This window comes from Sturnus vulgaris, chromosome 2 (assembly GCF_052056855.1).
Source record: "Sturnus vulgaris isolate bStuVul1 chromosome 2, bStuVul1.hap1, whole genome shotgun sequence".
In the NCBI taxonomy this organism is placed as follows: domain Eukaryota; kingdom Metazoa; phylum Chordata; class Aves; order Passeriformes; family Sturnidae; genus Sturnus; species Sturnus vulgaris.
The window spans coordinates 4,023,871-4,036,397 of NC_142244.1; the positions used below are offsets into that span (position 1 = coordinate 4,023,871).

Here is a 12,527-nt window from a genome sequence, read left to right on the forward strand (position 1 = left end):
ATTTGAGGGCCTCTATTTGTGTTTCTGCCTATCTGTCACGGGGATGCTTGGTGCAGTTTGGGTTGATGCAGACTAGGTGGAGTAAATCTGAGCCGGTGGGGTGAGCAGCGCAAGGCTGAGCAAAGATGCATGGAAACAGAGCACAGATGGGCGAGACAAACAGGCTCCCTGGGCTGTGACTGAGGAGGCAGGTCTCTTTAATGGCTCTTAGCAACGCCCCTGCTCTGACCCTCCTCATATGTGAGGAAAATCAAATCAATACACTGCTCTTCAAACCACGATGCAGCAGCAGCAGCAGGGCATTGTGGCAGCCTTCGTCTCTTAAATTCATCTTCGCTTTTCAGTGTGCTGATCTCTGGATATCCCTCCCTGCATCTCTGCTGAAGAAGACACTGACTGCATCTCTAATCGGATTGCTTAAGCTCCCATGCACAACCTTCTTCTTATTAGCAAGTATTAGGTAGGCAATTTTAAAGTGCTTTTGGATTTGCAGGCAGCTGTAATGTTGATCTGACAACCCTATTGTATTCTCTGTAAACATAGCAGAAGTCTCTCTTAAAAACCGACTGTATTTTAAATCTTGCTTTTCTTCTGTTTTTCTGTGGTTGGGCAGGGGGGGACTGCTGTTTTTTCCTTCTTTTTAAAAAAGATGTTGTAGCTGATTTGTGCTTTTGGAAAAGGATATTCCCTCACTGATCCCTCCCCTGTTCTATGGGGCTATAACCCTGTGCCATACAGTTACTTTCAGTGTTGATGAACATCTGTTCAACTGTTTAACATTTAAGGCAGGCTGCTCACTCTTTTATCCTTTAATTTTCCTGTGCATACTTCAGAGGTGTAGACTGGGACTCTGCCCACTAAATTCTCCCTTGTTTCCAGAGATGGCTAACAGAGGACCAAGCTATGGCTTAAGCCGAGAAGTTCAGGAGAAGATTGAACAGAAATACGATCCGGAATTAGAGTCTAGGCTGGTGAACTGGATTATTGTACAGTGTGGAGAACAGATAGAGCACCCTCCTCCTGGAAGGCAACATTTTCAGACCTGGTTGATGGATGGAACGGTGAGTGTTTTGTCCAATTGCCCACTTCCATGTTTTTATTATGCACAATGCCCCTGTGTTCTGTCTTCATTTAGATAAATTGTTCAGAGCTCACGGTCAGTGCAGAAATAGATGTCTTAGTATCAGAGTTATTTCCTTTTGACCAAGAGTCTTAATCTTAGAAGATAAATTATTCTACTAGTGCACTGAGATCAGTACAATATTTATGATTCTTATGAGTCATGCATGTTTTATATATAAGCATGACTCATTCCTTCAGCATTTTTTTTTCTCATGCAGTTAAATGAGATCTTTTTAAAAATGATAAGTATACTTTTATCTTAAAGAAATAATCAGTTTCGACAAGGAAAGGCAAAGAGATACAGCAAATTTGAAGGATAGGATTGTGTCATAACTGTCTTCTTGGGAATAATTCTGTAGCTAAAACATTGAATTCCATTGGTTTATTGAACAACAGGCAGATGCTGCTGTTTGCAGTGGCTGTAAGACTATGCTAATCATTGAACCTCTGCCAAAGTGACTTTAACAACATTTCAATTGACATTGCTTATTTTTTGGCTTGGGCATGAGGATTCTTCTCTGTCAGTTGTTATATAAGCTCTACCAGTGATTGCTTTGTTGTTTCTAGCAGATTAGGATTTGTATGGTTAGGCTTTTGCCTCAGTTAATGAAAGCTTTAATGCTTTTCTAATATACTTTGATTATTATCAATCCACTTTTTTTGTTTTTCACTGAAGAAATTACGTCCCTGACAGAAACTGGCCAGGTCAAAAGCATTATGCAGCATCATTTCATGTGCAGAAATTGCCATTTAGTTTGGTGCCTGCTTTCTAATTTTGTTTCTCTCTTTATCTCTCAGCTGTTATGCAAGTTAATAAACAGTTTGCATCCAAAGGGAAATGAGCCTATTGCAAAGATCTCTGAATCAAAAATGGCTTTCAAGCAGATGGAACAAATTTCTCAGTTCTTAAAAGCTGCTGAAATCTACGGAGTAAGAACAACAGATATTTTCCAGACAGTGGATTTATGGGAAGGTAAAAATAATAAACTGAAAGTCAGTTTACAGTCTTCATTTTACTTTGCTTTGATGTGCATTTTGTCTAGGCATATTCTCTAATGTAATTATCTTTTGTTTCTGTTTGCCTTACCTCATTACCATGTTCTTCCAGTGCTGCATTATTTCCTCTGAGGGATTTATATTACCCTGAGGGCATAACAGAACCTTTCCAAGCTCATGTGTTATCCAAATCCTCATCATTCTGATAGAAATTCACAGACCTAATAAAACAACTGTTCTCTCTGCTAATTATTTAAAAGTAAATAGCTCCTAGTAAAAACATGGGAAACCCTGATTTTCTGATTACAAAATTTTATCGTAATCTTTGAATTATAAGCAAAGCTTAAATTAGAGCTAAGAAATGCATTCCCAGGAGCATTTAAGCCTCTATGAAGCTTATGAGAGTTCATTTATGAGTTGTGAGAAACAAAACTCACTGCTTAATGCCATGTTAGCTGAGCTTCTCTCTCTAAGGAGACAGTCTTTTAGGAGAGGTCACTATGGCAACAGCAAAAAAAACTCAGGGTGCTCCTGTGGTTTTACGTTGAGACAGGTGAAGTCTGTCTCCATCCCATGCTCAAAATGGAAACTGCTTGTTCTAGTTGCTGAAGAGCTGAGTCATTTGTGCATCCATGGGGCTGTTTTTTGCCCACTTCTGTGGTGGTACATCCCATCCTGGTCCTCTAACCAAACGTGCTGCGTCCTGCATCTCCCTGGACAAGGTGATGCGATGCTTTGGCTGAGCACTCAGAGCAAAGACAGCTGCAGGGTAGTGAAAGGCACATATGAAAGGGTCAAAAATCTTCCATGAGAATCAAACAGTGGAAAGAGGAAAACAATCCACTGAGAAAGCTGGCCAGCATAGTTTGTGTAGGAGTACACATCGAGAGAATAAATTGGGGTGTGTTTTCACAGGCAGTCGGGATATATGTGGAAGAGATCACTCCTCTGAAGGACAGCTGGAGAAATGAAGGACTAGGGAGCTCTTCATGAATGGGTTAGAGGGAAAAGACATACTGACAGCTGGAGTTACTGGGATCTGTAAATGTCTCAGAGTGCCAGATTGGCTTGACAAATCCGTACCTTTGGCACAAAGGCAGGATTGCTTCTTCCAGCTCAGTCTTTAGTGTTTTATGCAATCTATCTTTACATGTCTTAAATGAAGGGATTTTCACTTCCCCGAAGTAGCACCTTCCCACCCCTCAGCCTAGCAAGCTGTTGAGAGAAAAGCTTCATCTATCTTGTAGGGGATGATAATCACTCATTTCAGATGTTGTTCTTTGCAGTCTTTTGCAACTCATGATGGCTTCCCACCATGCATCTGAAAATCTGGAACATTTATCCTTTCCTCCTGAGGAAAAGGACTTGCTTTGAAGACAAAATGCTCTTAATGCTAGTAGTTGTCTCCTAATTTCCTTTCACTCATCACTTTTCTCGACAGGACAGGAAGTCAAAACACAACTTGCAACCTAGGAGGAAAATATACAAGGCTTTTCTTCACTGTTATTTTAAGACTTCCCAAAGCTAATCTGTGACTCCTCACTTTCCCACTCCCTTTTCATCCTTCCTGCTGCTCATTTCAGTGCTGGGATGAAACAGTATGTCTCCACAGCAGTGAGAGCTCTTTGTGTCTCTCCCTAACTCTGGCCTCTGGCATCTGTGCTGCTTCAGGGCTGAATTGTCTGAACAGGGACGCATTAGCTGGGCAGAAAGGACAGTCTCTTTTTCATTGTTTCATAATTGCAGCACTCCTACACTTCACACTATAATCTCTTTAGAAAGAGAGATGTCAATGTATGTTCATAGGGAAAGAAAAGCGTGTGACTGAGAAACAGCTTTCCCCTGGCACTAATTGTTTTCTGTGAGCTTTTGCTTTGAAATTCTTAGCAATGATTAATGAAAATATTTTAGGATATGATCTGCTGTTGGCTATTTCAAACTCACTTAGTCCATCTGTTGCATTTTTCTTCATCTCTGAGGCTTCTTGATCCAGGGGAAGTATCACTTCTCTTTTGGCCCCTTCTTACATAAATGTACTGTGCTGAGCAGCTTTCCCTGATCCACACCCAAGACATGTTTGCTACCTTTTACAGCTTCCTCCTTGATATACTTCCAGGCAGGCAAGAGGCAGCTGCACCACTGGATATTTGTTCAACATTTACAAAAAAGCATTTCAGGAGTACTCTGCAAAGCAGTTCTCCATCTTTGTGTTTGAACCTTCTTTCTGGACCTAGAGAGGAGGTCCTTCCAGATAGGTTTCCCCTAAAGAGAAAGGCTTAGCACAAGAAGTGAGCAGAGACCCCTTCCTCCTTGTTTTAAGAACAGTGCCAAGGTCCTCTACAAGGCTGTGCTATTCAAAGCACACTGCAGAGGACACTGAGATGCAGGAGTGTCATCAGTGTGGGTCCCTGCAGAGAGGCTGAAGCTGTGGGCCAGGTGGGAGGCCCATATGGCTGTCAATAAAAAAGTCCTGGAGCTGAGGGAAGGCACTGACTACAATTTGCTGCAATACCAGAGTCAAGCCCGGCTTCAGGGAAGGTGTATGATCCCTTCTGTCAGGTGACTGCACTGGAAATTTAATTTTTTCCCCTATAGATATATATTTTTTTTTAATGCTGACTACCAAGCCCTTTATATCCTTCGCTGGCAGAGGGCAAATGACACGAGACCACTGGGATTCAGATCTTCCCTCACCCACAGCACTCTGATATGCAGCAAGGAGTCTCTGCAGAGCAGAGCCGTGGCTTTGTTTTGTCACGTGTCATTCAGCTCCCACTCACTCCGTTTCCCCCTGCAGCATCTCCCACTCGGCACCGACAAATAAAGCTGAGCTGAGCACAGAGCGTGGGGGGGCTGCCAGATGGCTCTGCAAGGCTGATCATCATATTTCACTGCCTGCCTTTTGTTCCTTTTGCTTTTTCCCTTCGCTTGCCGTCATTATTCAGCTGATTCACTTTTAAATCCTTCTCCGCATCCCCTTTCATCCCAGGCAGTCACTGCACTCCTGTTATATGGGAGGCATCCCAAGGATGCTGTACGTGGCATCTGTTGCAGCATATGGTGCATCTGCTGTTCGGGGGAGCTCTGAGGCTCCTGCTCAACTCCTCTGGGTGTGCCTGTGGATGGGAGCCTGGGGGATGTCGGCTCTGCAGCCACCCTCCCCAGCAAGGACCCCGTCTGATGCTCTTTGCCTTAAACGCGTTAAAATGTAAAATACAGGATGTAAAATGCGTCCCTTCTGAAGGGCTGACAATTTATTTTCGGAGCAAATGGTCCCCTGCAGATAGGATTTTTATAAACTTTAGTAGTCTGTATGACAGTCACAGTTGGAAGCTGGTAGTGTTTTCAGTTTTAGTGTGCTGTCCTCACTTCAGCCACTGTTACAGAGCCCTGGACTGCATCTGCCTGTAGGCAGGGTGATGCACTACATAAACACAGAGTGTGCACTGCTCCCTTCCCTCTGTGCTCCAGCTCGTCTACAGTGACGTTCATTAATACTGGTCCACTGGAGGTATTTCTGAATTCTGTTATCATCCTGTCTCTGGTGTCTCCTTTTTTCTAAATTGCTTATTTTCACATGTGAAGAACCAGAATCAGATCTGTTAACTAGATATATTACTTTAGGAAAGAGGAAGAACTGGATTGAAAGAGGGGAGGGGAGTAATAGAAAAGCTTATGGAAGGATTTCATAAGGGAGAAGAAAAGGCAGATTTCCAATAACTTACTACCTCACACAATTGAAAATACCTGCTCCAACTTATTTTTGCTAGAAAGCAGCATGTCTGGATTGGGTAATGAGTTATGTAACTTTTATTTGGCTAATGATGAGACAAGCCCTGATTTTTTAAAGTGAGGCATGAAGTGAGATAGCACAGGGAGAATGTGGAAAAATAGTGGGCCAAATGGGAAAAATTAAAGGTATGACACTGAATAGCATTGTAGGAAGGTTTAGGGAGGGGTTTCAATGGTTAATTTGGGAAGGACTAATAGAATTTATCTGCACAGGAGCTCCCAGAACTGCTGTGACCTCTGTTAGCACAGGGATCAAACTTACTCTGAATTAACTGAGACACAGCACTGTTATTTAACACACTATTCTCCTTCAGCCACATTTCACTGACTGTATTACCATTATTTGTACACCAAAGTAATCTCTCCTTAGGAGAAAATTTTGTTAAAGGGAGTCTATAGACTTAAAATGGTATGAAGGAAGGCATTAAAATAATCAAAGGCCTGGAAATCCAGAAATGTCTGAAAAAGTAAGTTTTGCTTTAGCTCTGTCCCTTTGTTGACTTTTAATAAGCTCTTGCATTAAGTACTTTTATTTCAGCAATGGTAAGATAGCATTTATAATTCTATTAATGCACATCTTCAGGGACCTGAGGGAGTTAGTTAATACATCAGATAAAACTGTTTTTCAGTGTGCCAAGCTATTTGTTGTGCAAGGATTTCCTATGTTAATTCCACTGTCTGGCTTTCTAGGGAAGGACATGGCAGCAGTGCAGAGAACCTTAATGGCTTTGGGCAGTTTGGCAGTCACCAAGGATGACGGCTGCTACAAAGGAGATCCCTCCTGGTTCCACAGGTAAAGTCCAGAGCTCAGCTGCCCAGAGCTGTCTTCCCTGGGAAGCTGATAATACCATCTGCCTTTAGGCTTCAAGGAGATTTATTGGGAAAGGAAGGGAAGAATATTTCCCAAGTTGCCTTGTATTAGGGAGGTTTTTCTCTCTGGAGGCTAGAGAAGGGAAGCAGGAAAAGTGTACATTTGTCATCAGGTTTGCTCTCTCACGTCAGACAGAAAGACTAATGAAGACAAGAATGTTAAGGAAAGGATGTCTGTGAACCCCCAAGTAGTGACCCCTTCATTGAGCAAAGAGAAGGCATGAAGTGTGTTTACTTTTTTCATCAAACCAAAAATTATTTGATTTCCTAGGGTTCTTTTTTCTTGGGGAGCACCACTTGTCTGTGAAGAACTCTCTGTCTTGGCAAAGCTGTTTATTTGTTCTGAAATTCCATTTGTTTTGGCTAGGGAGGCTGTAAAGCAGGAACAGGAAGAAAAGGAAATCCTCCCGCAGTTACTCTCCTGCCCCACAGGCATATTACTGACATGAGTTTCTGCCATCCAAGGGTATCTCTTACACAGAAATGTCAAAGGCAGGTTAGCAAAAAGAGTGCTGACTGCTTGAATTTTCTTTGCTTGAATTTTCTGATGTCTAGGTGAGGCTCAGCAAAAATAAAGCAAACTTCACTTTGTCTTAAACCCCGAGCTGGCTAAACTGAATCTGAGATTTGAATTTAGGTGAATAGATGCAAACTCCTACGTATTCTTTTTAGGAAATCAGGTTACCTTAACTTAATACACTGCATAAATAGATTTATATTTATGGAATATAATTAGGTTTAAAACTGATTTCAAATCCAGTTGCATTCTTTAATATAAACCAGACATGAAATCACTATGCCCCAGACAGACTTATTTGTTTTATGTAACTAAAACAAAGTCCCACATGGAAAAATTAATTTTCATCTGGACTCTTAATTGTGGGTGGGAACAGTTTTTGTTGGCACGGATGAAGATGTGATCACCTCCCTTCTCTTCTAGCTGTCTGTCCAGCCCGTACTGCATGGATAGCCAACCCCTATCTATTGCAGTTCCTGTAAATGTCATAGCCACTGCCTTAAGGAAAGCTGGTGCTAGAGCATGTTGCCAGTCAGGAGCTGTTTTCTGAGTAGCTTCCCTATCCCTTTGGGCAGAACAAACCCCCTCCCTCACTGCCACCCAGTGTTACTCATAATTCAGGGCTTTCAGGCTGATTCTTAATCGCCTTAAGTTAAATTGAGAGACCAATGTCAAACGGAACAAGAGTATCCGTGCAGGGATCCACAGTGATTAGGATAATGCCACACTTGAGCTAAGCCATTTAACTTTCCATTGCCAGTGTCTCACACCCCCAGTGCCATCAGACTGATGCCCCCTTCCTTGCATGCCCTAGCAAGGTTCATGGATCCATAGCTCTTTGTTATCCAGTGGCTTGGCAAATACAAGCACTGGTGTAAAGTTGGCACAAAAATTTGACATATCTGGTTTGAGGTACGAGTGATGCCAGACAGGCCAAACAGAACTTGACATAGTGTGACACATTCCAGGTGAGTAAACTTGCCTTCACCTCTTTCCTTAGTCTCAGTTAAGGCCATTTCCACCCCCCTAGAAACAAATCTTGTACATGTTATCTGTAAGACCATCATATACTAAATATGGGGCTTGTGTTGGTAAAAATCTATATGATCCAAGCTATGTATATAATCAACTTTTATTAGCATATCCAGGCTGTCCTTTAGTCTATCCTTTTATTTCTTCTTTGCAGTTCTCATTTTTTCCCGTTTAATTACTTTTTTACTTTCTGTGGAAGTACTCATCAACATCGCAAAAAATTCTAGGAGAAAAGAGAAAAGAACAGTAGAAGGCTTTCCTGTTTTTTTAATTAAAAGAGAGGCAGACACAGTGAACCTGAGATTCAATTAGGTAATAGGAGTTGTTCTAAAAACATCCTCTCATGGAGATCTTGGCAGTAGTTTGCTGCCTGTGTAAGTATTCTGGAAAATAAATTAAGCAGCAGTGAGAGGGGCCTGCTTTCTGATCCTCCAAAACAGTGAGCTTTCTGGCAAAGAGCTCTAGTAGGATCTGTACTTCCCCACCTGAGGACTCATGCTGAAAAATGACTGGTCCTGTGGATCTTTCTCCCCCTTCTGCTTTGCTGGGCTTTCACATGGACATGAGTTCATCTCCTGCAGTGTCCTGAATGCCCTGGGCTTAGCAGAGAGTTTAAATGCTGTTTTGGACTTGAGGCAGGGTTCTTAGCACAGTGCAGGGTCTGACCCTCACAGAGAGGATCATGTTGATGGTTTTCAATCACAGCAGGTACCTAATCTAGTATTCTCATCTAGTGGAGGGGTGGGGAAGAAAAGGGGGACTGTAACTCGTTGTCATATCGCAGCATAACCTGTAACCTGATCACGGGACAAACAGACACAGCAGGGAAATCGATTCTACCCTCATGGGAGTAGGGTCTGGTAGATGGAAAACTCCCTCAGCCTGGGACTCTGCTGATTCATATGGCTCATTTGATAGCAACACACTGATCCTTCTCCATCGTAAATCACTTGTTTTCCCTTCCTAGTAGATGAATCCAAGATGAACAATTTCTTGCGAGGCAGCAGTGTGCAAACTTTGTCCCTCTTCTTAGCTGCCACTTTGGCCTTCAGTAGTATTTTCAGGGAGAAAAAGGCTCCTTTTATGCTCCAACAAAGGTTCATTGATCCAAAGGGCTTTTGAGACTAGGGACTCTGAACAAAAGTGGTCAGTATGTTTTGACAGAGGATAAAGGACTGTCATACAGTTAAGACACAGGTGCAAAGGGCAAAATATATTGCTTAGGAGGTGAGAGATCTGGAAATGGCAACAAAGCAAACATTCTATCCTGCAGACAGCCAAGGTCCCCTCTGCAAAAATGAGCAAGTCCCTTCTCTGACCCATTGCTGCTCTGGGTACACTCAGCTTTTATTTACTCCACTGAGTGAAATTATACCAGTTTTTACTGTTGTTCTAGACAGGTATCAACTTGTAGTACAGCACAGGTAAGTGTCTCATGGATCAGATCCCATGGACTACAGCTGTTAAGAGCTACAGGGCTCAACGCAAATTAACCCTATTTTATGTTTTATATACAGCACTACATAAATAGTTTACCTGTCACAGCTTCTGGGGAAGTCCCTTGGGGTTCTGGAGTAACGGACAGTGAAAGTCTAAAATGTTGTAGGTTTGAGTAGAGCACTTCTATCTGCAGGAAAGCAATTAACCCAGCCAGTATTGTCCAGCACTGATGGTGAAAATGTCTTATTGCATTACAAGGGATATGAGCCAATTTCAGATCGATTTTCATGATCACAATCCCCGTGTGGTTTCACGATCATGCACAGAATGATGGTATGTATGTATGTTGCTTTTTTTCTGTGTGTATCTGGACAGGAAAGCACAGCAGAATCGACGAGGATTTTCAGAAGAGCAGCTCCGGCAGGGACAGAACGTAATAGGCCTTCAGATGGGCAGCAACAAGGGAGCATCACAGTCGGGTATGACAGGCTATGGGATGCCAAGGCAGATCATCTAAAAGCATCTCTGTCTGTGGAGAAAACACTCTTTCTGCAGCATGGTCTGTTAAGGGAAAAAAAAAAAAAAAAAGAAAAAAATGCTTATTAGTTCCCTTTCTGCCTGGTTTTTAATAGTTAGTGCTCTCTAAGGTTTGGGGTATTTTTGGTTTGGTTTGTTTTCTTTGCAGCTGCAAGAGCTCGCCTAGGAACTTGGGTTTTTGTGGTGGTGTGTGTCAGTTCACAGCACGTGCGCACTGCTGCCTCCTACTTTTCACTTCTGAACTATGCAAAGACAATTATTCTGTATTAATTTATTTGCAAAGTGTTATCTTCCATATTTGTCTCACACTGCACTTGTATTTCAACCAGTAACCTCGTTCTTCAATTCAGTGATGATATTGTTTGACTGAAGAATAAAGACAAATTAAAGACACCTCAAAGACTCGTTATTTAAAGGAGGTAAAAGCCAAAACCAACGACCACATGGTACAGTGCAGATGAGTTAAATATTTTCAATGGTCAATCCCTCTTATCTCTACCCCAGAGCCCTCTCTGAGTGACTCTCTGCTATAGTGTTAACAGTCTGTGTTACATGTTCAATTTAGTGTTTGTCTGAAGGCACACCCAAAGTATTTTCCTAAAAAGAAGAAAAGATTTATTATCCACTGAGTCTGATTCATGTAGTCCCAGCCAATTTAGCTCAAATTTTTCTCGACCTAGTGTGCTGGGTCATCTGCAGCCCATGAACTTGTGGATCGAGCTAAATCAGTTTTGTAGGGAAAGCAAAAGCTGTGTGTGAAAACAAAGGAAAACCAGGATTAATTCACAATTTCCCTTCAGCAGGCAGACATTTAGCCACTTCCTGGAAAGCATGGCCTCAGCATGCATGATGGTTACTTGTCACCATAGTTATTCCCTTCCTCCCCTGAGCTCTTGCTGCTGACCTTGACACAATATGTGTGGGATATCCTTTGGCCAGGTGGGGTCAGCTGTCCCAGCTGTGCATCTCCCAGCTTCTTGCCCACTCCCAGCTGTGTGAGAAAGAGAAAAGACCTTGGCACTGTGCAGGCAGTTTAGCAGTAGCCACTACAGGTGAGTTATCAACTTCTTTAGTCCCCAGTCCAAAGCACATCACCCAGCCAGACTCAGTATACCCAGTAGCAGGTGAGTCTTCAAACTTAGGGAATTCTCCACTGTGAATGAACAGTCTGTCAGACAGAGACTTCATCTTGTGATAGTTGATACTATACCAAGCAAAGCACAAAACAAGCTGTGTTTTAAATGCAAAGTAGAAAATAGAACAAAAGTACCAGAATGCTTCTAACCTGAAAAACACCCACAGTTCAAATTCAAATAATCTCTTATGCTCATCTATGAAAGGCTGTAAATGTGGCTAGTGGTTCATTTGGAGACAGTTTGCTGGAGTGTGAATAGAAGGGGCTGGCACAGTCACCTGGCCACCAAAGATTACCAGAGCATTCTCTGAGTCCTTGACTTGCCAGCGAGCACAGCTGCCTTGGGGCTGTGCCCCACACACATTTGAGGGGTGCACACAATTTTCCCTGCAGAGGTTCCCTGCTATTGACTGTCTCTGGGCTTTCACTCACAAAGCTTATTCACTTCTTCCCCACAAACAAGAGGGAAGGGAAACATGATAGTGGAACTCTGTGGGTTCTTTGGGTTTTTTTCTTTTTAATTCCTGACAGACTTCCATGAAGGCCTAAAAACATAATATCTAGGCAGGCAACAAATAAAGATGAATCTGTTCTGACAGCTCTCTGAGTGCCTACATACATAGATGGGGTGATTTCTGTCTGGCTTTGAACCCAGTGACACATGCTGACAGCTAGGTGTTTACCAAGAAGCTCTAGCCACACACAGGTTCATGTGGCTTCCAAGATTTCTACCGTTGAGTAAACTGAAAGGATAGTTCATTTAGCTCATGGGAAGCTCTAACTTCCCTGTCAGGAGAAGAGAATAACATCTCCCCACTTCAGCCAAGCACTACAGAGAAAGTCATGTTATATTTGTGGATCTGCAGTAGCTGCCACTGAAAAGGTCCTGTCCCCACTTGTACCTCTTCTTATAGCTGCCAAGGCATCTTGGCTCCTCCACTGTCCTACTGTCACACTGGTTTGTGTTTACTACCTGTTCTGGGCTATTCTTCTGTTACTTAGGTGAATTAGCTCAGCAGAGGAGCAGATGACAACTCCAGATGGTGCATCTCAGGTAGGGGAGCTCACATTTCAGCTGTGGTAGGG

General features: G+C 42.6%; 1 protein-coding gene across 2 annotated transcripts; it reads left to right on the top strand.

Moving 5' to 3' along the window:
* TAGLN3 (transgelin 3) lies at positions 1-10,699 on the top strand. 2 transcript variants are annotated; one of them, XM_088156938.1, is made up of 5 exons: positions 1-460; positions 880-1,061; positions 1,921-2,095; positions 6,601-6,703; positions 10,145-10,699. In XM_088156938.1, the coding sequence occupies exons 2-5, from the start codon at positions 882-884 to the stop codon at positions 10,284-10,286; spliced, it is 600 nt and encodes a 199-aa protein (XP_088013064.1). In that variant the 5' UTR covers positions 1-460; positions 880-881; the 3' UTR covers positions 10,287-10,699. The 2 variants fall into 2 exon arrangements, with proteins under 2 accessions (XP_088013064.1, XP_014737582.1); XM_014882096.2 differs by having other exon boundaries at positions 70-460; positions 834-1,061.
* Positions 10,700-12,527: the final 1,828 nt, after the last annotated feature.

Bases quoted from the DNA above. Each gene is read 5' to 3' on its own strand.
- TAGLN3 (XM_088156938.1), top strand. From the start codon at position 882: ATGGCTAACAGAGGACCAAGCTATGGCTTAAGCCGAGAAGTTCAGGAG. The intron at 2,096-6,600 runs GTAAAAATAATA...CTGGCTTTCTAG, and splicing joins GACAGTGGATTTATGGGAAG to GGAAGGACATGGCAGCAGTG. The intron at 6,704-10,144 runs GTAAAGTCCAGA...GTATCTGGACAG, and splicing joins GATCCCTCCTGGTTCCACAG to GAAAGCACAGCAGAATCGAC.